The sequence below is a fragment of the Equus caballus genome, chromosome 2, assembly GCF_041296265.1.
Source record: "Equus caballus isolate H_3958 breed thoroughbred chromosome 2, TB-T2T, whole genome shotgun sequence".
In the NCBI taxonomy this organism is placed as follows: domain Eukaryota; kingdom Metazoa; phylum Chordata; class Mammalia; order Perissodactyla; family Equidae; genus Equus; species Equus caballus.
In genome coordinates, this window is record NC_091685.1 from 4,793,884 (window position 1) to 4,819,807 (window position 25,924).

The 25,924-nt window shown below is 56.9% G+C and overlaps 1 protein-coding gene across 1 annotated transcript; it reads left to right on the forward strand.

The window, feature by feature from the left end:
* The first annotated feature begins 3,984 nt into the window (after positions 1-3,984).
* Positions 3,985-25,924, forward strand: TTC22 (tetratricopeptide repeat domain 22). Its single transcript, XM_023629232.2, has 7 exons — positions 3,985-4,796; positions 18,191-18,246; positions 18,470-18,585; positions 19,273-19,391; positions 20,719-20,880; positions 23,508-23,660; positions 24,169-25,924. Exons 1-7 carry the CDS (start codon positions 4,230-4,232, stop codon positions 24,697-24,699), a joined length of 1,704 nt encoding a protein of 567 aa, XP_023485000.1. The 5' UTR covers positions 3,985-4,229; the 3' UTR covers positions 24,700-25,924.

Genomic DNA, 25,924 nt, shown 5'->3' on the forward strand with positions numbered 1-25,924 from the left:
GCCTAGGACCCAGATGTGGTCTCTGCCTCAAGAGTCTAGTGGGGGAAACAGTGACCACACAATGTGCCCAGGCCTATATGAGAGGGAGGCCTCTGCCACAGTCTATGTGTGGGTAGGTCAGGGAAGACTTCCTGGAAGAGGAGAATTCCAAACTCAACATTGAAGTGTGTGTACGATCTGCTAGGTAAAGAAAGGAGTTGAGGGTATGTGCCCCAACAGGGCCTGGTCAGCTCTCTTCCCTCTGCCTCCTTTATCCCCCCCGCAGTGCGCCATGGTCAACCACGAGATTGTCTAACATGATCTCCCATGATCACCTTTGATCCTCCCAAGGCCCTAGGCTAAGGCAGGGCAAAGAGCCACATTCCGTTTGATGATGACAAGACTGAAGCCAGAGATAAACAGGACTTTCCCAGGGTCCTACATGCCGCCAGTGGTGGAATTGGCCTAAAGGGACAGTGGGTTTCCTTCCAGGCCCCAGCCAAAGCCCTTTTCACATCCCAGTGTAGCATTTAAATAGGAGGGTCTGACCTCGGCTCAGCCGGGAGCTGGACTCTCAGGCCAAGGCCGGGCAGGCATGTGGCCAGGGCTGCCTAGTTGGTGGTGAGAGTGTGCAGCCTCAGGAACACACAGCAGGCACCCCAGTCACACCAGCACAGTGCCACCTCTTCCCAACTGCGCAGCCTCCGGGATTCCCTGCCTTTTCTGATTCTCGACGTTCTTAACCATAACACGAAGCTAATAATCTATGTCGTCAGATGGCTGTGAGGATTAAATGAACCACTTTAGGTGCGCTCCTGGCACACAGCAGAAGCTCAATAGGAGGTCATTCTCAGCCCTTAGAAAGGGACCTTCTAGAAGGTCCAGGCAGAGACCACCTCATTCACTCCTGGGGCTGTACCTGGCCCACAGTAAATGCTCCGGAAACACTTGTGGAATGACAAGTGAACGGAAAAACGAGTCTAGTTCAATTCCCAGTAATGCATAAATCCTCGAAGAGACTCATGTTTGAATCCTGGCCCTCCTGCCTCTAGCTGGGGCCTCGGGCAAGTTACTCTGGCCAAACTTCAATTTCCTTGTCTGTGACATGGACACCTGACCACAGCCTCCTGGTGGCACTGTTTTGAGGTGTCGGTGCAGTGTGGCTGTGTGCACTGCCAAGGCCTGTGCACTGGGGGCCCTGCAGCCAGCCCTGGGTCGGCTCAGGTTCTCAGGGTGGCCCGGGCCTGCCTGGGGCTGGTTTGTTTCTTCTCTCCCAGCCTCAGCCCCTTTGCTCCTGGACTCATGGAGGAGTGGCCACAAGATATAGGCCAAGGTCCCCTGGGCTGGGAGTCCTGGCTGCCAGACAGGCCAGAGCAGGCCAGGTGAGTCAGCTGTCTGCAGCAAGGCACCTGCCCTAGTCAGCCCAAAGCCTCCCCATCACAGCCACTTACTGACCATAGCAACTAAGTCATTCTCCCCTGTAGGTACCGTTGCAAAAACCCTCCCACCCCCATTATACAGAAGAGGAAACTAAGGCTCAGACAGGGAGAGTAACTTGCCCTGGTCACATCCGCTGAGGTGTAGGGTCACACAGCAGATACTGGGCTCCTAGCTAGGTTTGGGAGCTCCCTGGCTGCAAGAGTTCTAACCCATCCAGACTCTGGAGTCATCTGTTGTGCCAATGGCATCAAGTCAAGCTTCTCAGGCAGGATTCAGGCCTCTACAATGGGGCTGTAGCCCCCGCCTTCGGTCCGCGCCCCTGCCATCTCTTCCCCATGCTCTGGAAGCTTCAGCCGCATGGGGCTGCTCTGTCCCCAGCACACCCTGCACAGCAAACCTCTGGCCTTCTCATATGCCTTTCCTGCTGCTGAAGTGCAGCCGTGACCTACCCTCCCCGTCCCACTCCTACTCATCTTCTCAGAGTCACATGGAAAGCCAGGCCCACCCAGGAGGATGGTCATTATAAGAACAAAACAAAAGAAAAAAGAACAAGTGTTGGTGAAGATGTAGAGACATTGGAACATTTGTGCATTGTTGGTGGGAATGTAAAATGGTGCCGCTCCTGTGGAAAACAGTATAGCAGTCCTTCAAAAAATTAAACATAGAATTACCATATCACCCAGCAATTCCACTTCTGGGTATATAAGAAAAGAATTGAGAGCAGGGACTCAAACAGATATTTGTACACCCATGTTCACAGCAGCATTGTTCCCAAGAGCCAAAAGGTGGGAACAACCCAAATATCCATTGATGGATGAATGGATAAAATATGGTGTATACATACAAGGAAGATCATTCGGCCTTAAAAAGCAAGGAAATGTTGACACAAGTTACAACATGGATGAATCTTGACATTGTGCTGAGTGAAATAAGCCAGACACAGAGGACAAATACTGTATGATCGCACTCATATGAGGCACCTGGAGTAGTCAGCTCATGGAGACAGAAAGCAGGGGGGTGGCTGCCGGTGCGGGGCAGGAGGGAAGGGCGGTTAGCATGCAATGGTGCAGAGTCTCAGTCCGGGTAGATGAAAGTTCTGGAGATGGATGGTGGTGACGGTTGCACAACAATGGGAATATACTTCATGCTACTGAACTGTACATTTAAAAATGAATAAAATGGTAAATTTTTTGTTAAGTGTATGTTACCACAATAAAAAGAAAAATAAAAGCCAGACACTCTGGGAATCCATCCCTGATCCTCCCAAGCCAGTCTGAGCCCACATTCCATCCCATGATCACCAGCAATTCATAGTCACAATTATTTATTAAAATTATTAAATGTTATATTATTACAGGTGAAGGGGCTGGCCTAGTGGCATAGTGGTTAAGTTCATGAGCTCTGCTTTGGCCGCCTGGGGTTCACCAGTCCAGAGCTCGGGCACAAACATACACACTGCACACCAAGCCATGCTGTGGTGGCGTCCCACATACAAAACAGAGGAAGATTGGCACAGATGTTAGCTCAGTGACAATCTTCCTCAGCAAAAAGAAGATTGGCAACAGATGTTAGCTCAGGGCCACTCTTTCTCACCAAAAAAAAAAAAAAGTTACAGGTGAAAAACAGTTGTTTTAATTTATCTTTTTATTGCTCAAGTAAATATTTTTTTCCAGGTTTACTAATTGGCTCTATTTCCTCTTTTGAAAATGCTGGTCTGTTTTTCAAGAAGATAAAGCACCAGGGTCCCAGGAGCCCAGCCCAGGTGGAATGAGGGGCAGGAAGGACTCGGAGTTCAGGCCTGCTACAAAAGCCAAGCCCTGGGGGACTAGCAGCCTTGCAGCAGAGAGCACACCCGGCCTTCTAGAGGGTAAGGGACCCACCAGACTGACAAGAGCAAGAAAATGGGGCCACAGGTGGAGCGCAGGACGGGATGGGAACCAAGGGGGACGAGTGGGAGCTGACAGTTATCCAGAGTGACGTGAGTGGCCAGGTTTACCCATGATATCCCCCTGCCCCTGGGGGAGGGAAAGTCACGTCACATCACAGATGAGAAAAGTCTGAAGTGTGAAATTAGGAAGGGACTCATTCAAGGACACACAGTATCGGGATGGAGCCCCATAATCTTTCCACAGGGGCCCACTGCAGGGCAGAGAGGAGGCAGAGAAATCCCAGCTGGGGAAGCCTGATAACTAATGGCCAAAGGAAGAGTGGAGAGAGGTGTCGGAGGAAGGAGAACACTGAAGAACTGGGGAGAGGATGGGACAGAGTGAGGGTGGCTTCTGCGCACAGCTGGAAGGGCCAGTCCTGACTCTCCCAGTCAGATAGCTCACGCAGAGAGGCTGGAGCAGCGCCCATGGAGGAAGGGCCTGAGTGGGGTTCAGCAAACTGGGTACCAGGTCTGCTTGGGCACGTCCCAGGTCTGTGAGCTGGGGAAGTCCTTTCCTCCTCTGAGCCTCAGTTCCCTCCTCTGCTGAGCAAAGAAGAGTAAAAACACGCCTTTTGCCTTGCACCAGTGTTTGCACATCCTGCATCTGACAATCACCTGTTTTTCTGGCACACCTGGTTGTGCAATGCGGGCGCCTAAAGGCTGCTGAGCAGCGAAAGCGGAAACACCCACAGGGCGCTCCCCAAGCCGACTCTCGGACCCACCCACCGGCGGGAGGCGCCCCGGCACCGGCAGGTGGCTGCGCCCTGAGCCTCCGCGCACCGACCCTCGCCTCTGGCGGCGGGCTCACTCGCGGGGAGCCCGCGTCCACTGCCCTTCGCAGCCTCCGGAGCAAGGGCGAGGCCCGGGGAGCAGCGGGACAGCCATGGCGGAGCCGGAGGCCGCGGCCGAGGACCTGGACGCCCTCATTGATGACCTGGACTACCTCCCGGGCCACTTCCACCTGGAGATGCAGCTGAACTTCGAGCCGCGCTCGCCGGCCTCGCTCCGTGCCCGGGACCTGAAGCTGCAGCGGGACGGCCTGCGGCAGGAGCTCGAGCTAGCGGCCGCCCCGCAGCGCCCCGCCGTCCACCACCTCCTGGGCGCCTTCGCCTTCTACCTGGAGGAGCTGGACGAGGCCCGCGAGCACTTCCTCAAGGTGGCCCAGGAGGACCCGGGCAACCTCAACGCCTGGGCCAATCTGGCGCACGTGTACGGCCGGCTGGGGCAGGAGGAAGAGGAGGAGGCGTGCGCCGGGCAGCTGGCCGGCCTGATGGGCCTGGCGACCGACCCCGAGGCCGCGGAGGGCCCCCAGCTCCGCGCCGCGCGCTGCCTGGCGGAGCAGGGCTACGCGCACGGCTTCGACGTGGGCTGCGCCAGCCCGGAGGAGCGCGCGCGGGTGCTGGCCGCTGGCATCGCGCTCTACGACAAGGCGCTGAGCTACGCGCAGCAGGTGGGTGACCCCTCCCCAGGCTGGGGCGTGGTGGGGGGGTAGGGGTTGTGGACCCTAACGTCATCAGGGATGCTCTGGCACCCCAGACTCTCCCAAAACCCTGGCCCTTTGGCTTTCAGAATACCCTTCCGGTGTGCCTCTCTTCCCCATGGGGCCCAGACCAGGCCTGTAGCTTTTCTCTGCTGGGCTAGGAGCGGGACCTGCTTCCTAACGGGACAGCCTGCCTAGGTCTCTCTTCCGGCCACACACAAACTCAACATGGCCAGCTCATCCCTCTTGCCTTGCTCCTCCCAGCGGGCACCTGTCCGTGTGCCTGTGCACACCCACCTAAGTAAAAGGTACAACCTGACATCCTGCCAGAAACTTGGCAGCATTCTTACTTCCTCTCTCCCCCTCACCCCACCATCCCCATCTGCTCAGACCCCAAATCCTGTCCGTTCTGCCGCCTCATATCTCTAAGGCCTATCCATGCCTCTCCGGCCTCCCATGCCAGCCCAGCCTTCATCCTTTCCTGCCTGGACCAGTGTAGTTGCCATCGTCCTGCCTGGGTTCCTGCCTCGTCCTCCACTCTGCTGCCAGTGTCGCGTTGCCCAATCTTACTGGCCGTGTCCCTCAGCTGCTCATATGCACCCCCACCTGTGACTCCCCCCCCCCCCCCGGAGATAAGTCCAAGGCTCTCGGGTGAGCACTGGAGACCCTCTGGGATCTTCCTCTCTGCCTCCCTCTGTCACGTTCCCCCTTCCAGCCAGGCTTTTGCCACTGTCTCCTTTTCCCCTTGTTCCCCCGTGGGCCAGGTCTCCGTACAGCCCGCCTTGCCACTCTCTCGGCCTCTTTCTGAGGTGTCCTTTGCTCCACCTTTGCCTGGAAGGTTCTCCTTAGTCTTGGGTTTGTCTCAGACATCCCCTCTGCTAGGAAGCCTCCACTGACCTCTCCAGGCTGGCCCCGCTGCCTCCCCTGGGCTCCCATGGCACTACTCGCACTGTCCGTTTAAAGTCTGAATCCCCAACTGAACCTTGAGGTCTTTGAAAGCGTGGACAACATCTGTCTGGTTTACCACCATAAAGCCAATACCTGGCACGATGCCTCGTACACAGTGGCACTTAATAAATCTATCTTGAATGAGTGTATGTGCAGCATAGGGCCTGGCACAAAATAGACAAATACTAGGTATGTTAGTTACCTATGGCTGCATAACAAATACCCGTTGAAATTTAGCAGCTTAAAACAACAAGCATTTATTATCTCGGAGGTTTTGTGGGTCAAGAATCTGGGCACAGCTTGGCTGAGTGCCTCTGGGCTGCAGTCTCATCTGAAGGCTCGCTCAGCGGAGCCGGATCTGCTTCTAGGCTCCCTCACTGGCTGTTGGCCAGAGGTCTCCCTCAGGTTCTCGCCACACGGGCCTCCCACTACTTTTGCTACGTTCTGTTCATCAGAAGGGAACCTCTAGCTCTAGCCCACAGGCAAGGGGAGAGGACCACACAAGGGTGCGAGCTCCAGGAGATCACTGGCCATCTCAGAGGCCACGAGCATTGGATGACAGACGAATGATGTAGAGCGCATTGTCCTCCTGTTATAGAAGAGGAAACCACAGTTCAGAGAGGTACCCTGACTCTCCCATGAAGGCACAGCACCGGCCAGGTTGCACTGATAATGATGACGTTTTATAATGGTTTAGACTTATGATCTATGAAGATTTATATCTGTGAAGCCATAATGCCTTCATGGGTAGCGTGGCTCCATTCACAAAGCCTCTGCATACCCCCTTGGAGCCTTTTCCACCAAAGCTTCCGTGAGAGGAAACAGGGAGTCCAGGCCTCAGCAAGCGCGGGGCAGAGGGCTCGGACTAGACTGAAGAGGAGCAGTGCAGGGCGGAGGTTAAGACTGTAGACTGAGACAGCCAGTCCAGGTCCGCGACCCAGCTCCCTCATGCTCTCTCACCTCCGGTCGGTCCTCAGCATCGCTGAGCTTCCATCGGCTTCTCTGTAAAATGGGGATGATAATGGTACTGATGACCTGGCCTCCTCACCTGCGAAACAGGGACATCCTCATTTGGCTGATGTCGTCACTAAGAGCTGACAGTTAGAGAGCGCCTAGCATAGAGCCTGCAGAGAGACAGCAGGATCCCGGGTGACTCCTGCCTCTCGGGCCTGGGAGAGTCACCTCCTCCCCAGGCTGGCTGTGGCTATACCCATGATGGGGCCAACAGGGACTCAGGTCTCCTGTTTTAAAGGCTGACCCGAGGCTCTGAACGCAGCGGCCCTCGGTAGAAGGCATGGCCTGTGTTGTGTGTGGCGACTGTAGTCGCAGCAGCAGAGTGGGCCCTAAAGGGCCCTGCACCGGGGCCGGGAGGCCTGCCATGGGTCTCCTCCTGTCCAGGCTGCAGTTTCCCCATCTGTGAAAGGGGGCAGGTACCGGGGACTGGATGGTCTCCAAGGTCCCTCCATGCTCTCGGGAGGGGGGCTTCCTGGGGGAGGGCTTCCTGGAGGAGGTGAGCAGTGAGGCAGAGGTTTGGGTGTGGAGATGCAACAGAGGCCGGCTCCTCCCTGTCTGCCGCCAGTCAGCCCAGCCATAGTGGGGGCCACCCGCCCAGCGAGTGACTGCCCAGAGGAGAGTGTCAGGCAGGGCCCTGCCCGGTGATCCAGGAAGAGAGCTCATTGCTGGGCAGGAGGTGGCCGCCAGGCTTTGTGCTGCGTCCTTGGACCTGGCCTCGGGGCTGCTCCCCACGTCTGCACAGAGTGGCTGTGGTCAGTGCCTCTGACAAACCCCAGGAGAAAGCGGGGGATTTGGAGCCCCCCATTTTGTCACCTGAGAATTAGAAGAGATCGTGCTTCTGAAGTACCTGGCACAGGGGAGGTGCTCAGGAAATAGTCACAGTCCAAATGACAGTGATGGCTCTGTACAGTTAGATCCCAGAGCCTTGGGTCCCAGCACCCAGCTCTCTTCTTCTTTTGCTGTGTGGCTTTGGACAAGTCACTTTTCATCTCTGGCCTCAGTGTCTGCTTCATAAACATTAAACAGTAGTGATCTCTGCCTCAGTTTGCTGTGGTTATCCAGTCAGCTCGTGGGGTGGCAGTGCCCGTAGGCAATAGATTCTGGCGTGTTGGGAGACACCGCTCAGCACCTTCACAGTCGGTGGGCGCCTGCTGTGAGCCCTGTCTGCGAGCCTGTGACACAGGCAGGACAAACGCTGGCTCCTTCGTCGACTGGTCTTCCCGAGCCTCTCTCCTGGCAGCGGGAGCCAGAGGATGAGTCAGAGAGGTGCCCACGACGGGCTGAGGTCACAGGCAGTCGTGACATGGCCCATGCCATGTGACAGTCATCTCTGAGTGCTGTACACCAGACACCATACTTTCTGAATCGAAAACAGGACCCCACAGGCTGACAGTGCAAGTGCACTTTGGGGACATCAGGACCAAATGTTGGAGTCAGCAGTGACCTGGAGCGTCTGGGTCCTGGAGAGAGAGTAGCAATAAGTGAGTTTCAGAGAAGGAACACTTGCTTTCAGCACAAGTGACTAAGGGAAGCTTCTGGACGAGGCGGGAGTAGACTGGCAGGAATGAGCTGAGGGCACTCCCAGCAGGGGTGTGGTGTGTGCAAAGGTCCTGGGGTGAGGCCTGCAGAGCCTGAGGGCTTTAGTGGCAGCGGACCTGGAGGAAGGGATGAGGCCTGGAGGGAGGAAGCCAGAAGCTTCAAGGGGATGAACACACGATGGCCCTAAAGACAGGCTGATGTGGTCTCTGTGATCTGGTGCCCACCCTCCTCTTTAGCCACAGTTCCTCTCACTGCCCAGCAGTTCTAAACTACTTGTACTTCCCCAGACACGCTGCATTGTTCCATCCCTCCCTGTGCAGGGACTCTCCCCTCTGCCTAGAAAGCAGACTCCATCCATCAAAACACAGTTCAAACAGCACCTCCCCCTTGAAGTCTTCCTTCCTACAGCACGCAGCCTCACACGATGATAGTCAGGGGTGTCTTCTCTGGGTGTCTTCCAGACTTTATCTCAGAGATCCTCACAAGAACCCTCTGATCCCATCTACAGATGTGGGAGCTGAGGTGTACCAAGGGTAAGTCACTTGCCCAAGCTCCCAGAACTAGTAAGTGGCAGCTGAATTCACTCCCGCCTGCCTGACTTCAGAGCCTTGGCTCTTTCTGGAGAGGTCAGAGAAGCAGGGGTGTGGTGTGTCGAGCCGATGGCTGGCGGGGTGGTGAGGGGAGACCCCTCACGGGCCGCCTCCTGGCAGTCTAGGGTGGAGGAAGTGTCCAGGGAGAGGAGGAGCGGAGAGAGGGTCGGGAAGGGTGAGGGCAGAGAGGAAGTCAGAGTCGGGGCCTGGGAAGGAGGGCGTGCGACAGTGGGGCAGTGGTTATGGGACCCCCAGTTGAGAGGGTCGCCGCCCACAGTAGCACAGCTGGTGGTCCGACCCACCCTGCTGCAGCCCCAAGAGCTTTCCATGCCATGGGCTGGGACTGTCCAGGCAGGGAGGAGGCACTGGAGCTCACGGGATAAAGAGCAGCTGAAGAACCAATGAACAGCTCTTCATCTGCTAACTAAAATTACAAGAGAAAACATTATAAAAGTTAATAATTCAGCCCATAATCCAAAAATAAGCCAAGTGTTTGGTGTGAGTGGGGGGGTGACTCCCTTTCTCACTCTGCGTTCTCTCCTGCCCTTCTTTCGCGAGTTACAAAAATATGATGACGCACATTGCTTTTGTCTGTCCTTCCTCCCCTCCTCCTGTCACCCGGTCCGCACACACTCACACAGTCACAGATGTGACAGATCTCTAGGTGGAGTGGTGCTGGGAGCATATGCTTCAGAGTCGGGCAGACCAGGTTAAAATTCTGCCTCCGTCACGGGTGGCCACACGCAAGACACTTCACTCCTCTGCATCTCTGCTTCCTCATCGGCAAAGTGGGGCTCTAACGTCCCTCTCCCGGGGTGCTGTGAGGACGCAGTGAGAGCACGAAAGGCCGCAGGCCGCTGCAGACCACCCCGGGCCCAGCCCTGCCCCGGCAGCCCTCTGCTCTTCCACAGACCCAGCCCTGCCCTGGCGTGTCTCCCGCTGACTTCTGTCTTGCTCCCTAGAGAGTGAGCCCTCTGTCCTGGGCCTCCGCCAACCCCACCACCAGCCAGCACTGGACACCCAAAAGGAGTTTGTAACTCTTGTTAAATTTAGTTTAGTTGAATAACTAGATTTTAAGTCTTAAAATCCCTATTTTTTTAAAAAATAAGGTGACTTGAACCTATATTTCTCAAAAAAATATGCCTGTCCCAAGCTAACTTAGTTATTTGAGTTTCTTCCATTTTCCCAGAATATTGGTGGCTTAACACACACAGGTCCACTCACATACATGCACACAGGCAGGTCCTTCACCCGAGCTCATGGCCCAGGCAGTCCCTGGGGGATACTGGGACACCCCCCACCCCATGGGTCCGCTGGTCCAGCCCGTGCAGGCCCCGAGCTCAGCACTTGCCATTCATCAGTGCGTCTGATTTTTATCCAGCCTCACAGACACACTGCCAGTTGGGTGCTGCGATTCCCCATCGCACTGAGGAAGAGCAGGCTCAGGGAGGCAGGTGGCTTGCCCAAGGTGACCCAGCGCACCACGGGGTGAAGGGGCGTCTGGATTTCACCGGCCAGCTGGGGCGGGCGGGGAGGGAGCCGGTCCTCGCAGGCCAGGCAGACAGCCTCACAGAGGTGTGGACATTCCGATCATTCACCACACCCAGTGGGGTGGGGACCTGGCAGGAGTGGCCGAGAGGGCACACTGGTCAGCAACCCCAGGGTCCCTGGTGCATGAATGTGCACACACATACACACACACAGAGCTCTGCCACCACAGGGGAGGCCAGCTCCAGGACCTGAGAACTGCTGGAGGAGCTGCCCTCTGACAGCCCTTCGGCCTCCCACGTGCCCCCTCTCCCTCCCTCAACCCTCCCTTCTCACTCTCCCCTGTTCCCCCAGCACCAGGGCTGCCCCGAGACCCTGGTGACTCCGGTGCACAGCGCAGGGCAGATGTGCTGGTGTGAGCACAGTCCGAGCGTCAGTGTGGGAATCTGCAGGGGGTCCCTCTCTGCTGGCCACCCCCGGGTGACCTGAGCAGACTGCCTAACCGCTCAGCGTCCGTGTCTCCCTCTGTGAAATGGGGACAGTGGCACCAGCCTGAGAGGGTGTGGGAGGAGTAACCGTGGTCACAGAGGGAAGCCACAGCCCCAGAGAGCACGGATGGACGCGGGCCTCTCATCCGCGTCCCCTGAGCGGACTCCAGGACCAAGGACATGAGGCAGCCCCGCCCTCCTCTCTGTTCCCCCCCGCCCTTCCTGCCGTCTCCCTCACCCAGCCCGGAACCAGCCTTGAGAAAAGAAGAGTGCCCCTGGGGGGGACCCCACTCAGAGCCAGGGCCAGGGTTTGGGGTCCCGCCCAGCCCTGCTGGGGCTCGCTGTGGGATAGTAGGCAAGGCACCTCCTCTCCCTGGGTCTTCGTTTCCTCCTGTCAAATGGTGTCTGGACTAAGGTGGCGGCCGGGGTGATTTCAGCGACAGGAGGGACTTTGAGAAGCAGAGAAGTGGGGGAAGGAATGAACCCCCCAGCAGAGGAAAATACATAAGCACACATCCGGGGGTGGGAAGACACAACTTGGGGAATGCGGGACAGTATCTTGAGGACCTAAGAGTTGATCTCCAACTTTTGAGATCACGGGCAGGGTTTCTCCTCCCATGGTGCTGGTGCACGCACGCACGCACGCGCGCGCACACACACACACACACACACATACACAACTCCACAAATCTGAGTGGTTTGATTTGGTTCAGCTAGAAAAGGAGATGAATGGTGCTGGATGGTGAGCTCAGTACCGTGTCCTCGTGTGCTTCTCATGGACTATCTCGCTTGACCCTCACAGAAATGCTGGGAAAGCAGAACTCGCATTAACCCCATTCTACAGATGGGGCAAACTGAGATTACAGGGGCAAACTGAGGCTCGGAGAGGTATAGTGACTTGCCCATGGGCACACAACCTTGAGTGGTTGGCAGGGACTGAACTCAGGTCTCTCAGACATAAAGCTCAGGCTGAGGGACAGCCTTCCTGGGCTCTGGCCCCAGCCTTCTGATGGCATTGGTGCCACTCACATTTGCATATCAGTGTCTTCTTCTGGCTTCTCTCCCTGCTTACCTGGGAAGTTAGGGAACTGGCTGCTCCCTCCTCACTGATTCAGGACCGCAGAGCCAAAGCTGCCTTTCGCATCATCTGGCCCAACCGCCTCTTTATCAGGAGAAAAGATCAAGTATGTTAAGGGTGCACAGGCACGGACCCCTGGGAGGAGCCGAGAAGAGTGAGGTGTCACTGTTAATCCTGCAGAGGGCTGGAGACTTCCCAGACCTGCTCAGCCTGACCCGTGCTGGAGCGGGGTTTGGGACCCAGGACCAGACAGGAGATGGCCCCTGTTCTGTAGGGACAGTGGAATAGAGAAGTGGCTCCATGCAGTCCTGCAAGTCTGGGGAACCGTGCAAGGCAAAGGGGACCCCCAGAGCCTGCGTCTGCACACAGACCTAGGACTAGAGAGGGGTGGCAGCGGGGAGGGGCAGTCCTCTGCTCACATCTCAGCATCCATGCAGAACCAAGACAGGGACGCAGAGGTGACTCACTTCCATGGCATTGCACCCACCCCACCAGCACGCCTGTGACCCAGGCAGGCCACGTGGGGTCATCCTCATATGTAGATGCAGAAGCTGAGACCCAGGCTGGGCTAGCAGCCTTTCCGGGATCCCTGGGGAGGTGGAGGCAGGGGTGGGGCTCCAGTCACATCCCTCTGTTTACTCCCCACCCCACAGGGGCAGGAGCTGGGTGGGGGAGGAGAAAGCCCTGCCCCTGCCCTTCTCTGCACACCCCACAGGTGGCAGGGCCCGGCCAGGGTTGGGGGGAGCAGGGTTCGGTGTGCAGAGCTGGGAGGGTGCTCTGTGTCATCACAGAGGACATTCCAGTTGTACAGGAAGAACATATTCCTGAGGCCTGCCCCCTTGTGACTTTCATTCCCGCAGCGTCAGCTGCACACGGTCGGCGTGATGACGGGGACAGAACCAGGGCGTTGGAGGGAGGCAGATCTGAACTTGATCCTGGCTCTTCTGCCCTGGGCTGTGGGCTGGGCCGCTGGCTTTCTTCTTGGCCTGTTTGCTCGCCCGTAGGAGGAGGAGCACACATCACACCTTCCGGGACGCTGTGGGAGTTCACTGAAGCGCCAGTGGAGGGTGGATGCTGGAGAAACGTTCATTTTCGTTTCCCCTCCTCATGCCTCCTCCCCGAAGAGAGAGTCAGTCAGCTCTGAGGAACCCACTCAGCTTTCAGGAAGTGCAGCGCACAGCCTCATCAAGAGCAAAGGTCACACTGCAAGGCAAATATTTTCCTTAAGATCCAATGAGGGCTCTGTGTATCCAATTCAGATGCATATAGATTCATAAGCCAGTGGAATATTCAAAGATCTTCGGTTGAAATCCTTTAAAACAGCCAAGCCCCCCAATGCTTCCTTCTTTGGGGGCACCTTGTGAATTGAATGGAATGGCTAGGACGCATCCTCGCACCGGCTGAGCCAGCACAAACTGGCCCTGTAACAGCTTGATCGAATCCTGCTGTTCTCGCCGCTTCTGCCAGGTTGCCCACCTGTGCCGCTGACCCGCTGGCTGTGGAAGCTCGCATCTCCAGGCTTCCCTGAGGATCACAATTTCTGATCCTGTTGCTCATTTACAAAAACCCGCCGGGCAGCCCGTTTTCACTGGACTCTCTGCGTGCGGGACAGCGGGGGCCTGGGGCAGCGGTTCTCCGACTTGGGGCCCATTAGAACACGGGTTGCTGGGCCCCAACCCCAGATTTTCTGATTCAGTGAGTCAAGAATTTGCATTTGTATCCAATTCCCAGGTGATGCGATGCTGCCGGTCCAAGGACCACGCTTTGAGGACCACTGGCATAGGGTAGTGAGGTGCAGGGCCTCTGGAGCTCAGCTGCTGGGCTCCCAGCTCTGCTGCCTTCTAGCTGTCCTGCTGGGGCCACAGGTGCCTCATTAGCAAAATCGGGACAATCATGGGCCCTCCCGCATAGGTCACCTCAGAGAGGGTCAGATGGGTTGCCACAGGCCAACTGTGCCTGGCAAGTGGCAAGTGCTCAGGGAAATTTGCTGCCCGTTCTGGGCTCCAGTGCAGGCTCTCACACGGGCCGTGTGACTTTGAGGACTCCATTTCCCCTCAGTTTTCCCGTCTGCACTGGGGGTAACGATAACACCTTTACCTTCTGCACAGGGAGCTCCGAGGACCGCTTGGACTCCCATGTGGGCGCACTTTGTAAACGGTCCGCACTGTAGAGTGTGGGGTACAGCAGGTGTGAGCACCCACCGCTGGGCATTGTGGGAAGAACCCGAACTTATGTCGGAGACACCTGCCCCAGAGTATCAGGTTGAGTAGGCAGTCTCTGCCTCTTTGAGCCTCGGTTTCCCCACCTCTAACAGGAAGAAATCAGAATGAGGGCCCCAGGGAGCTGGGAAATGTGTGAGGACCCCTGGCGGAGGCCCGGGCCTCACTCTCCCCTTCAGCTGGTCCCGGGTCTCAGGATTTCCCTCTGGGGTCAGCCCTAGTGCCTGGGTCTAGCCCCGTCCCCTCCCGCAGATCTGCCCAGAGCAGCAGCCTAATTTGAGACCCCTCCAGCTGGAAGCCTGGGCTGACCCGCGCCGGCCGGCGCCTCTCATCGACCTCGGAACCCCAGCTCAGGGGGTCGTGAGGAGGATTAAGCGAGAGAAAGGGTGGGCATCCTGCTCCGCAAACCTTCCTCTTCTGGCGGACGTCCTCTCAGCCCCTCCCAGGCTGCTCCAAACCCTGTGCCCCGGGAGCCCTTGGCTCTGGAAGTGAATTCCTTGCAGCCATAGAGGTTTCACAGCAACTTTCTTCTCTGGGGGGCCGTCGGAGGCCTGTTTAATTTAATTTAACGCACCGTGGCTTGCCAGGTTGCCCCTGGTAACAGCTTCAGCTGCTGCTTCAGCTACAAGCAGAAGGATTTTTAAAGAGACAGCCCGCTCTCGGGCCAGAACTGCACAGCTGTGAGCTTCGTCTCTGGATGGAGGACTAAAGCTGAGGCCCAGCCAGGCCTCAGACCAGATCTGCCTCTAACATCAACTCCATTCCATCTCTGCAACCATAAGCCCTCCTGCAAATGTCACTCTTAAGCGAGATCTGAGGAGGGGACTACGTTTAGGATTTGTCATACAGATGTCACACAGCTGCTACTTATCCGAAAATCCGTTTTCGTCTTCAAGTTGCAGGGGAAGGAGGAGAGCTACCTCATGGGAGTTGCCCCTGCAATTCAGGCATACCGCCACCAAGGGGCAGTACTGTCTGCTTGCTGCAAACCATAACCAGGCTCTTGAATCACTCAAGAATATCAGGGTGGTGGGAAACTGCTGGGTTTTAAGCCCTGATACTAACTAGTGTGTGACTGTGGGTGAGTTGCTTCACCTCTGTGGTCTCAGTGTCCGCAGAGATATAATGAGGGGATTGATCAAGATAACTGAGAGTTGGGGACAGGCCTGGGGCCAGGACGGTGAAGGCGTGAGTTCACATCCCAGCTCTGTCATGCACTCACTGTGTGTTTGGGGCACATAATTTAGTCTCTTGCAATCTGAATACCAAACAAGAGAGAGGCTATGAACCAGGGAGAGCCCTGAGGACACCACATTACTCTCCCACACCGGGGACCTGTGGAGGCCAGACAGGTGCCTGGGACCCCAAAGGGGATCTGCGGCCCTAGGAGCACCTCGGGGGGTGGACAAGGGGGTGAGGCGGGATGCCTCTGGACTCCAGGACCCGAGACCTTGTTGCCCCACAGGGAGCTGAAATAGGTCACAGTGGACAGAGCAGCCTCCAGGGTACTCCTAACCCCGCGCAGCGGTAACGCCAACTGGGAGAACAGGAGCCGAAGTCTCTGGAGCACGTCCTCCGGACCAGGCACTGCCCCACAATGCCCGCAAGGCCTATATTATGATCCCCCTCTGCAGATAAGGTCACGGCCTCCTAGGGGTAACATACACCCAGGGCTGGCCACCCGGGCCTCTGCTCTTGGCAGTACAACCCCCCCAAGTCCACTACAGCTGCTCTTGCTTGTGGCTACACCTCTGTGTCAGGAGCCTGAAAAGGGGAGCAGGTTCTGTTTCTCCCTGCTGTGACTCAATTTGGCCAACCTGAAAGTGGACATGGGGCCAGAGGTCACGAGATCACACCCGCAAGCAGCCATGGAGCCTGAGGCACACATGCCTTCTGTCTCCCCATGGTCAGGCGCTGACATCACGTCCAGGTCTTTGGCCAGCTTGGCCCACAGCAGTTGCCCCATGAATCCGAGGCCCTTTCCACGGCTCAGGTGCTGTGTAGGTAGAGCAGGGAGGGGTACCCGGCAGCTCATCCCAGCCTTTGCTTTGGACAGTGTTCCCCACTGAGCTCTCACAGATGCCCTTTAACCCTTGGGACCTGCCGCTCTTCACTCCAGATAGTCCTGTTCCCAGCTAAAGCCCCTATACACATATCCCCTCCAAAGTAACAGGATGTGCATCCCCTGCTGCTCATCCTCCCTCCCTTTATAACGGGTTCCAGCCACTTGGGCGGCGTGCGGCACCCACACACCACGCTCACTCATCTCTGAGCTTTTGCACATGAGGTCCCCTCCGTCTGATGCCTTCTCTCTTGGGATCCACCCGGGGGTTCCTTCTTGTCCTCGAGAACCCTGCTCCAGCTCATCCTCCTCTGGAAGCCCTGGGCATACTCCTGGGTTGTGTAGGATACCTCCTCCCACAGCTCGTGGGGCTTCTTCTCTGGCTGGCTCAGGCCCAGGTTCAAGACCCTGCCCCAGCAGGCAGTCCCACCGCTCAGTGGGATCTGACTCAGAGGGCCCAATCCTCTCCCCCTCCAGGCTCATCCCAGGCCTCCCCAGAGCGGCCGCAGCCCAACCTGCCGGTATGAGCTCCCCCGATGCCCCGTTCACACACACTGGGCTCCGTGCTCACCAGCCTGCCCGCAAGTCCAGGTTGAGCCCTCCATCCGGAAGGCCCTTGTCCCCATCCACCCTCTGGATTACCACCGCTATTCAAGACCCACCTTACAGCCCGTCCTCTGTGAGAGCTGCTCAGTCTTCTGGCTGAGAGTGGCGTCTCTATCCTGCTGCATTTGCCTGCATCCCTCTCATGGCCTTGACCAAACTTTGCCACGTGCTATAGTCATTGGCTACCTGGTGTGGTGAGGGGAGCATGGGCTTTGGAGCCTAACAAAGGGGGTTCGAATCCCAGCCCTGACAATCACATGCTCTGTGACCTTAGACAAGTCACTTTACCTCTCTGAGCTTCAATATGTTCCTCTGTAAAATGGGGATGACACCTACCTCATACGTTGCTGTGAGATGGAGATGATGGGTGTCAGGATCCTGGCATGGGCAGGCACTCAGTCAAGCCCTATTATTTACACCTGAGTCTGTTTCCTCAGCCAGGTTGTGAGCCCTTTTGGGCCAGGGTGCAGGTCCCATTCAGTGCCACATGCCTGTAGCACCCAACACCGGGCCTCACAGCATAGATGCCAGACATGCTGCCGGGACTGAATAAGAGTGTGTGTGTGTGTGTGTGTGTGTGTGTGTGTCCCCGGCTGCAGTGGGGTGTATGGATGATGGGAGTCCTGAGCTGAGGAGGCCGCGGGCGGAGGGGGGAGGGCAGTGCAGAATGGAGCCTGGAGATCAACACAGGAGATGAATGTGGAGGGAGGGGCTGGAGCCTGAAGCAGAGCCCTGATATGCACTGGGGGTTTTATTGGTTTTCATTAAAATTCCTTCCCGAGGCATGAGCAGCTTCTGCCATAAATAATGGCATAAATATTTTATCTGGTACACAAGTCGGTCTAAATGCACAGCAAGGTTGGCAAGAATAACAATGGGAAAACAGTTCAGGGGGGCCATGGGCTGCTGCTGAACTGCTCAACATGCCCAAAGGGGCTTTCTCAGGAGGGTGGAAGCTGAGGGACGGTGCCAAAGGGGAAACGGTGGCCAATGGAGTGTGTGCCCAGGATGGGGGATCCAGAGCCCAGGTGGGGGCTCCCGGGGGAGGGCAGCTTACCTTGGAAAGTCAGTGGGGATGGGGGAGTGTATCCCACACCTGCTCTGTGATGGGCACCTTACTTGGGGCATTCGCACAGCTTATCTCGTCCAATGCTCTGTGGTCAGAGAAGTGAAGCAACTTGCCCAAGGTCACCCAGCCAGCCAGTGGCAGAGCCAGGACTATGATCGGGGTGTACTTGTTGCTTCTACGGGTTCAGGGAAAGCATGGGAATCTATGAACAATGGCCTGAGTACCTCAACAACAGTAGCTCCGGCCATTCTTTGCTTCCCTAGATCCCGATGGAGGAGAAAAGGAGCTGGTACTTCACCATGGCAACGCTCTTCATCAGGTCAGGCTGGGGGGGTGGGGACGGGATGGTGGGGAGGGCCAGCGGGAGAGGTGTGGTCTGGAACCCTTGGGACTGAGAGGTGGCTGAGCCCATCTCCATGGCCAGCGCTCCCCAAGTTCCCCTCCCTGCCATTGGCCTGGGGAGGACTCACAGCACACTGTCAGCGGGTGGGGGGTTGGGGGGGGGGGCGAGCTGACCAGCTGCATCCCCTTCTGGGCCACAGGCTCGATGGCATCTTCCTGGAGCTGGGCAACGAGGAGCAAAAGAGGCTGCCCGCCTTCAACCGCACGCTGGCCCTGCTCCGGCAAGTCCTCAAGTCCTCAGACCCCCACCACCAAGGTAGGGGCCCGTGGGGATGGGTGGGAGAGCAGCCAGCCTCTGCCTGGCTTCCCCTGCACCTGTCACTAGTGCTGCCTGTCTTTGTCATTGTCCCCGCCTCTAGCACCGTCTGCCTTTTTGGGACCCATTTCTCTCTCCCTCCCCCTCTGCCCCATATATTCATTTCTTCATCTCGAGGAGCTCGCACCTGGCACAGGTGAACATGCCGACTGCCAATCACCATGATTGCATGTTTCCAGGTGTGTGTCCCATGACCTAGATGGGAAGAGACAGTTTGCCCCCAGTTCAGCCTCTCGTCTCCATCTTATGGTTGGGGGATGAGGGCTCTCTGGGAGAGGAATCGAGTCATATTTTCACAAGGCCACACGGCTAGGACGGGCGGAGAGCTACAGAGCTGGTGAGAGTGGAGTCAGAGGAGAGCTCTGCCCCTTCAGTGAGGTCCCCTGAGTGACATAGTAAACAGAATAAGCGCTGAAACCTGTCCATACTTTTCACTCACATATCCCCTCTCCCCACCTTGTTTCTCTAGGTCCCTGGGTGGTCCTCAGGGATCTCATCCACTGGCCCCTCTTGTCTTCCTCGGGGCTGCCACCTTGAGTGGAGCTGGCCCCCTCCCTCCTCAGGGCTCCCCTCCCTCTTTCCACATGCCTGCTTCCTGAAGACCCTTCTCCCACCCTTCACCCCCAGCTCTGGCCTGGTGCTACCTCGGGATGCTGCTGGAGAGGAAGGACACCTTCTCCACGACCCCCATGGGCATCCATGACTGCGGTTACTCGGGGACTCACCCCTTGGACTGCTTTGGCAAGGTGCGTGCCCCCAGCCACACGCTCTGCAAACTGGGCGGGAGCCTGAGGGCCTGGCCTGCTCTCCTGGAACCCCCGGCTTCTCTGGGGTTGTCCCCCTCCTCCACCCCCCACCGTGCGGCCCGCTCAGGAAGTGCCCTTTCCAGACCTTTCTCTCCATCCTCTCTCCATTCAAAACAAAAGTGCCCCTTGTCATCCATCGTCTTTGCCTGAGATTCAGACCCTCCCACGCCCAGTCTGGCCCTAGCTCATTTCTCCAGCCTTGTCTTCTGAGCTAGTCACCATTTCCCAGATGTGCACTCAGGCTTTTCCCCTTCAGCCCTTGGTTCTCACTGTCCCTTCTCACCCCAACGGCCTAGGAGAAAGACAGTGGGTTTGGCTGGGGTCTCGGTGCCAGCTCTGCCCATAGGCTGTGTGACCCTAAGGCAAGTCACTTCCATCTCTGAGCCTCCTCATCTGTTAATTATGTGATCTGTCCACCTTCTAGGTTATTGAGAGACTCAAAGGAGTCTGTTCATTATAAACTGTAAAGTGCTCTTCAAGCCTTATTCTTGGCACCTCACTTATGTGGCAGTTTCCACACTTGGCTCAGTTTTGAGTCTTTCCTGGAGGCCAGGGACCCCGCCGTGTGCATTCAGCACAGGGCCCTGCGTGGGGCTCACCCCTCACGTTTGCTGGTGGGTAGCTTCCTGAGTGATTTCTTGATGAGAGCTCTCAGAACAGAGCAGAGCATAAGCCCTGCGTCATGAGTGTTCTGAGTTGGGTCCTATTTACCAAATGCACTGCCCTCGCCTCTCCTTGAGCACCTACTCTGTGCCGAGGCCCAGAGGTGAACAGACACGGGTCCCCTGCCCCGTGGGAGTTCACCATCTCAGAGGCAGCCACGACACAGGACAGGCAGCATCAGTAAGGATACAGGGTTAAGTGCTGTGGCCCAGATAGAAACACTGCACTGTGTAAGTGTCGGGGAGGCAGAGGCTGCTTCTGGCCCCTCCTCCCACGTGGCCCGGGAGGTGGGGGAGCGTGCTCTGGCTGTGTCTGAGGAGGAGGGTTTGCCTGGGGTCTGGAGGGGTTAGCTGGACATGACCCATGAACGTGGCAGGGAGCATGGCAGTGAGTCGGCTCTCGGGAGCTGAGAGCCAGTGAGTTGTACCCCAGAGTGCTGGGCTCCACGATGTGGCTGAACTTACTGGCAGGTGGATATGGGGAATAAGAGCAGTGTGGTGCCATGGCTCTGTCAGAGACGGGCTTCCTGTAGGTTAGGGACCATTTAGCCAGTCTGGCAAACAACCAGACCAATGGTTTATTCTTTCTCTCCTCCCTTACCCAGGCCATCGAGATTTCCAAGGACCAACCCCCTATCCTGAATCGCCTGGCCAAAATCTTTCACTTCCTAGGAAAGCAGGATATGGCCATTGGCACCTGTAACATGGCCCTGGATGTCCTACGCGATCCGGAACTCAACTGGCAGGCGTACTGCACTAGGGCCAAGGTGAGTCGGCCTGCAGCTCCACCCCATCCTGCCGTGGGGAATCAGAGGACAAAGGCCAGGGACCAAAGGTCACAGAGCCTCCACGCACACAGCTTGTGTTCTGTAAGGTGGTTGTGTGAGCGGAGGAAGGAGGCTCCCCCCTTGCAGCATCCCTTCTACCACCCCAGTAAAGTCAGACTCCCTGGGTTGAAGTCCGGCCTCCCTAGTACCACTGTCGGACTTGGGGCAAGCCACTTACCCCTCCAAACCTCCGTTCCCAAATCCGGGAGAGCTAGATAAGAACACTATCCTAAAAGGTTGTCAGGAGACGAAGGGCAGCAGTAGCTGAAGCCCCGGGCCTGGAGTGCGGGGGGTGCTCATGAAAGGCAGCGGGGTCTGTGAGAGGGCTCTGATGTGGAGGATCGAATCCCACATCACCACTGACTTACACGCTAGGGGCCCGCAGACAACATGGTCTTGCCCAAACTCTGGGCCTCAGTTTCTTCATCTGTAGACTGGAGATGATAGTACCTGCCTCACCGAGTTGCTATGGGAGTTGAGGTTCTGTGTGCAGAACTCAGCACCAAGCACACAGTAAGAGCTCACAGTGCGTTATTCTTAGGTGTATTTTTAACTGAGCCACTGTCTCTTCAGGCGTCCACCACATCGTCACTCAGCTCTGCAGGTCACAAATGCAGCTGAAAGCTGCCTCCTGCTGGCTTCCCCCACTGGTCCCAGATCTGCCCTCTGCTTGGGGACAGAGACCTGGGCTCCCCGTTTGCCTCGCTGCAGACCTCCAGCCTACCCTCCCTTTTCCCCTCCCCCCTGACCTTTCACAGGACATGATAGCGAATCTGCTCCCTTTGTGTTGGTCTCAGTGACATAATCATATGTCAGCAGGTACTAGGCAGGAAATTCCTTCATCATAGTTGACGTGGTTGTTATCAATAGTAATGATATTAGTCATAATAGTGCCGAAAGGCAGTGAACTTGCCCGGGGTCCTGCCTTCAGTCAGTGGCAACTCAAGCCTTCCTCTCCTCACCCCATCATCTTAGGTCTTGTGTCTTACACTCTTGCCTCCTTGTAGCTGCAAAGGTCACGCTTAGTACTCAGATGACCAGACCAGCACCAGGATGGGGCAGGGGAGGGGAGGAGGGAGGAACAGAGGGAAGGGAACCCACATTATCCGTGTGAAAGCCGCCGTCCTGCTGTGACCCCTGATGCCTTACCTGGCCCATTACCTCGACCCACCTCCCTCTGCCCACCCCTCACTGAGCTCCCTTCCTCCCAGCCCACTGGTCTTTGCAGTTCCTGAGGCCCACCTTGCCCCAGGGTTCTGCCCAGAATGCTCTTCTCCCAGAGAGCTACCCGATTGGCTTCCTCCCTCACTTCCAGAAGGTCTAGAAGAACAGGCAGCTTCTAGCACCATCACACTGGACATGCCCACCCCTCACCAACACCATACGTCCTCCTTTCTTGGTTACCTTTTTTAGCACTTACCACTCCCTGTTTATCGTGCTTATTGTCTCTCCCCCACTACAGTACGAGCTCCGTGAGGGCAGGGGGTCTCGTTGCTTTGCTCTTCGCTGCCTCCTCAGTGCCTGGCATAGCACCTGACACAGCAGGCTCTTGAGGAGGTTGTTGAATGACTGAATGAACTGAGCACCTACCATATGCAAGGTCCTGGAGAGAATGTGTTCTCTTAATCGTCATGGTGACTCTCTAAGGAAGATGTTGGTGTGCTAATTTTTCATATGTGGAAAATGAGGCTCAAGGGGTCAAGCAACCTCCCCCAGCTCACATGCTAATAACGGAGAGGATGGGGAATTCAGCCAAGTCCAACTGGCTCTGAAGCCCAAGCTGCCCAACCCTCCCCGACTTCGTGATGCTGTCTTAGAACCAGAGCCCACCCGTGGCTACAAAGTATTAATACCCTCAACAACAATGACCCCCCTTTTCCTTACTTCCTCCTCTCACCCGTCCCCCACCCCTCCTGAACCTCAGGACTTTCTAAATGCTCCAAGTGTTGGGGAAAGGGAGGAAGTGGGGACGAAAGCAAGGGTCTGGAATCATTTGTAATTTGTTGCTTGTAAATTGGGGCCACCTGCCATTCTTCCCAAACTGCTTGCTTAGACTCTCACAACATTGGGGCTGCCATCCCATCTAAAATAAACCCCTCCACCAGGCCCCTCCATCCCATCTCCCTGTTTGTTTTGTAGCACTTAACAGCACTTGAAATGGTGCTGTTTACTTGTTGTTTACGATCGTCTCCCTATTAGAATGTTAGGTTCCACCAGGGCAGGGACCTCATCCGCCTGCTCACCACTGCACCCCCAGTACCTGGCATGCGGCCTGGCATATGATGGGCACTCAGTACATACTTGTTGAATGAATAAGTGAATGAATGAGGGGCTCCTACTTCATCTAACCCCCTCATTGTGCAACAGGGAAACTAAGGCAGAAACGGGAGCCCAGGTTGGCATAGGACTAGGACCTAGGACTCCTGGGTCCCTGGCTCAGGGGCTTTCTCCTGCGCCACAGAACCTCCCTGAGCTTCTGTGGAGAGAAAGACTGGCTTCATTTGGGGCAGGAGGGAGGGCTGGGTCCTTGCTCGGAGCATCTTCCCTGAGCTGACTCTCTGCGGCAGATCCACCTCAGAGCCTACCTCCGCGGCCTGGAGCGAGGCAAGATGGGGCTCGGCGGCGTGCCCGACAGGAGCCACCTGGCCCATGCCAAGGCCGACCTCGAGGAAGTGGTCAAGGTGTGCCCAGGCCTCAAGACCTACCTGGACATCGGCCAGGTAAGGCAGTCCCTTGGCTTGGGTGGCCAATGGCTTACTCTCTGCCCGGCCAGGCCTGGGCACGGGGAACAGCGGCCCCCTCTGCCTGAGAACAGTACCCACCGCCTACAGCCATGGGGAGGGTGAAACGAGATAACGCACGGCAGCATTACCTAGCTCTTGCTAAGCACTCAGCAGTGTGGACCATTATTCTTTATCCAGAAGCGCCTTCTGTGCTCAGGGAATGACTGCCCACCAAGAGGTGATGATATCATAATTTTACAACTGAGAAAACCTGAGGCCCAGAGCTTGCCTCGCTCAAGGTTGCATGGCCGAGAGTGGCGGAGCTGGAACTGGCATCGCAGTGCCAGCGCCGTCTCTCCTTTTGCAGGGGAGCAGCACCAGAGTTTTCGAAGGATAACTGTCAAAGGAGGGAGGGTGGGAACGAATGAATGGCGTTTTTAAAAACCAAGTGTGGGAGCGCCCCGGGCGGGGCGGGGCAGAGGCTGACCCCGCGCCCCGCTCCCAGGTCTACTACTACATGGGCGTGGACGCCGTGCAGGAGCTGCTGACGGTGGACGAGGAGGCGCTGAACCAGGCGCTGGTCTTCCTGGCCAAGGCCGGCGAGTCGGAGCTGGGCGCCACGCTGCCCGAGCTGCAGCTGCTGCGCGGCAAGTGCCTGCGCATCAAGGGCGAGGAGGCCAACGCGGCGGCCTGCTTCAAGCGCGCCGTGGAGCTGGACGACGCGGGCTCCAGCCACACCGAGGGCTTCGGCTGCCTGCTCGAGGCGCTGCTGGCGCAGTGGAGCCAGGCGCAGCTCAGCGACGGCGAGCTGGGCCGCGAGGTGGACGCGTGGCTGCGCCGCGCCCAGGGCAAGTACCCGGCGGCGCGGCTGCGCCAGGAGCTGCAGCGCGTGTGGCGCGGCCACACGGCCGAGGTGCTGGGGCTGGCGCGGGCCCTGGTGGCCCAGCGCCGCCCGGCGCTCGTGCGGCTGCTCTTCGAGACCATGGAGCGCGAGCGCGAGAGGGCGCCGCGGCTCCGCCGCGCCTTCACCTTATGAGGGCCGCCCGCCGCGGATTGGGCCAGGTCGGGGCGCTGGAAATAACTGGAAGGGGGACGTTGAGGCACTAGGGAGGTTTGACGTGCCCCCCAGGGCAGAACGGCCTGGTTAAGGAGAGCAAGGGAGGCTGGGGGCAGACGCGAGAGGCCACCGGGAAACTGCCAGATGAAGGACAGAATTGTGCAAAAATGTACAAAAAATGAGATGGCTGGGAGTCTCCTAAGAGATCCAGGAGACAGCTGCCTCCATTTGGCGGCCTAGTCTCTGTGCGCAACCCCAGGCCTGAGTGCCTGTCTCTGGATTCCCGTGAGCCACACTCTATCCTTATAATGAAGCCGCCTTGACTTCAGTTGGCTGGAGTGGGTCCTGCAGCCAGAAAAGCCAGGGCTAGAGCACAGGGCAAAGAAACCTGCACAGGGAGCAGGTGAGGGGCCGGCCGAGACTACGCCTGTGCTCGGGGCTCTGCCCCACCCGTCTAGCAGTCTTCCAGCAGGCCTCATCCTTGGTCAGCTTGGTCTGAAAGGCCCCGACTCCCTGAAATAAAGCCCATCAATAGAACCTTCGCTTGACTTCCCTGTTCTTGGGGGGAACCTAGGGACCCCACCCATCAAGAAGTGCCTCCTGTGCCCAATCTTGAAATTTCTACAAGAGAGTGAAGAAAATCTTGGAATTTTACACTCTTGGAATCCTAGTCATAGAATCTTAGATGTGGAATTTTATTGTCAAAGACTTAGACTCTGATTGCTGCCAAATCTTAGGATGGCCAAGCTGGATTCTTGTGGCCCCAGCTACAAGAGCTAACTTAATCTAAAATTCCAGATTAAGTTCTTGCCAGATTCCAGGAATGCTGGTTGGACATAACTGCAATGGCAAGACCCCATGATGGTTTGTGAGTTATTTTGCATTTTTCCTTTCTTTAAAGACTTATACTCACCGCTTTGCTCATGTCCCCGATCCTTAGACTTTACCAGGGACGGGCCAGCAGCCCTGCATTGCTTCTCATGTCTCCAGTGACAGATGGAGAACAGAGTGAGAACTGCAGTCCTTAGAGGTCACGCACCGCAGTCCTCTCATTGCACAAATGGGAAGATCGAGAGCCCTAGAAGAGAAGTGGCTTGCCCAGAGTCAGACTTCCTAGTCTGCGCCACCCCACCTACCCGTACTCAAATTTACATCCAGCATTTTTCAGGTTTGTAAAAATACTAATAAACTGATTAACACTAAA

Coding starts and splice junctions, on each gene's coding strand:
- TTC22 (XM_023629232.2), top strand. CDS start 4,230: ATGGCGGAGCCGGAGGCCGCGGCCGAGGACCTGGACGCCCTCATTGAT. Junction 4,797..18,190: donor CGCTGAGCTACGCGCAGCAG/GTGGGTGACCCC, acceptor TTGCTTCCCTAG/ATCCCGATGGAGGAGAAAAG. Junction 19,392..20,718: donor CCTTGGACTGCTTTGGCAAG/GTGCGTGCCCCC, acceptor TCCCTTACCCAG/GCCATCGAGATTTCCAAGGA.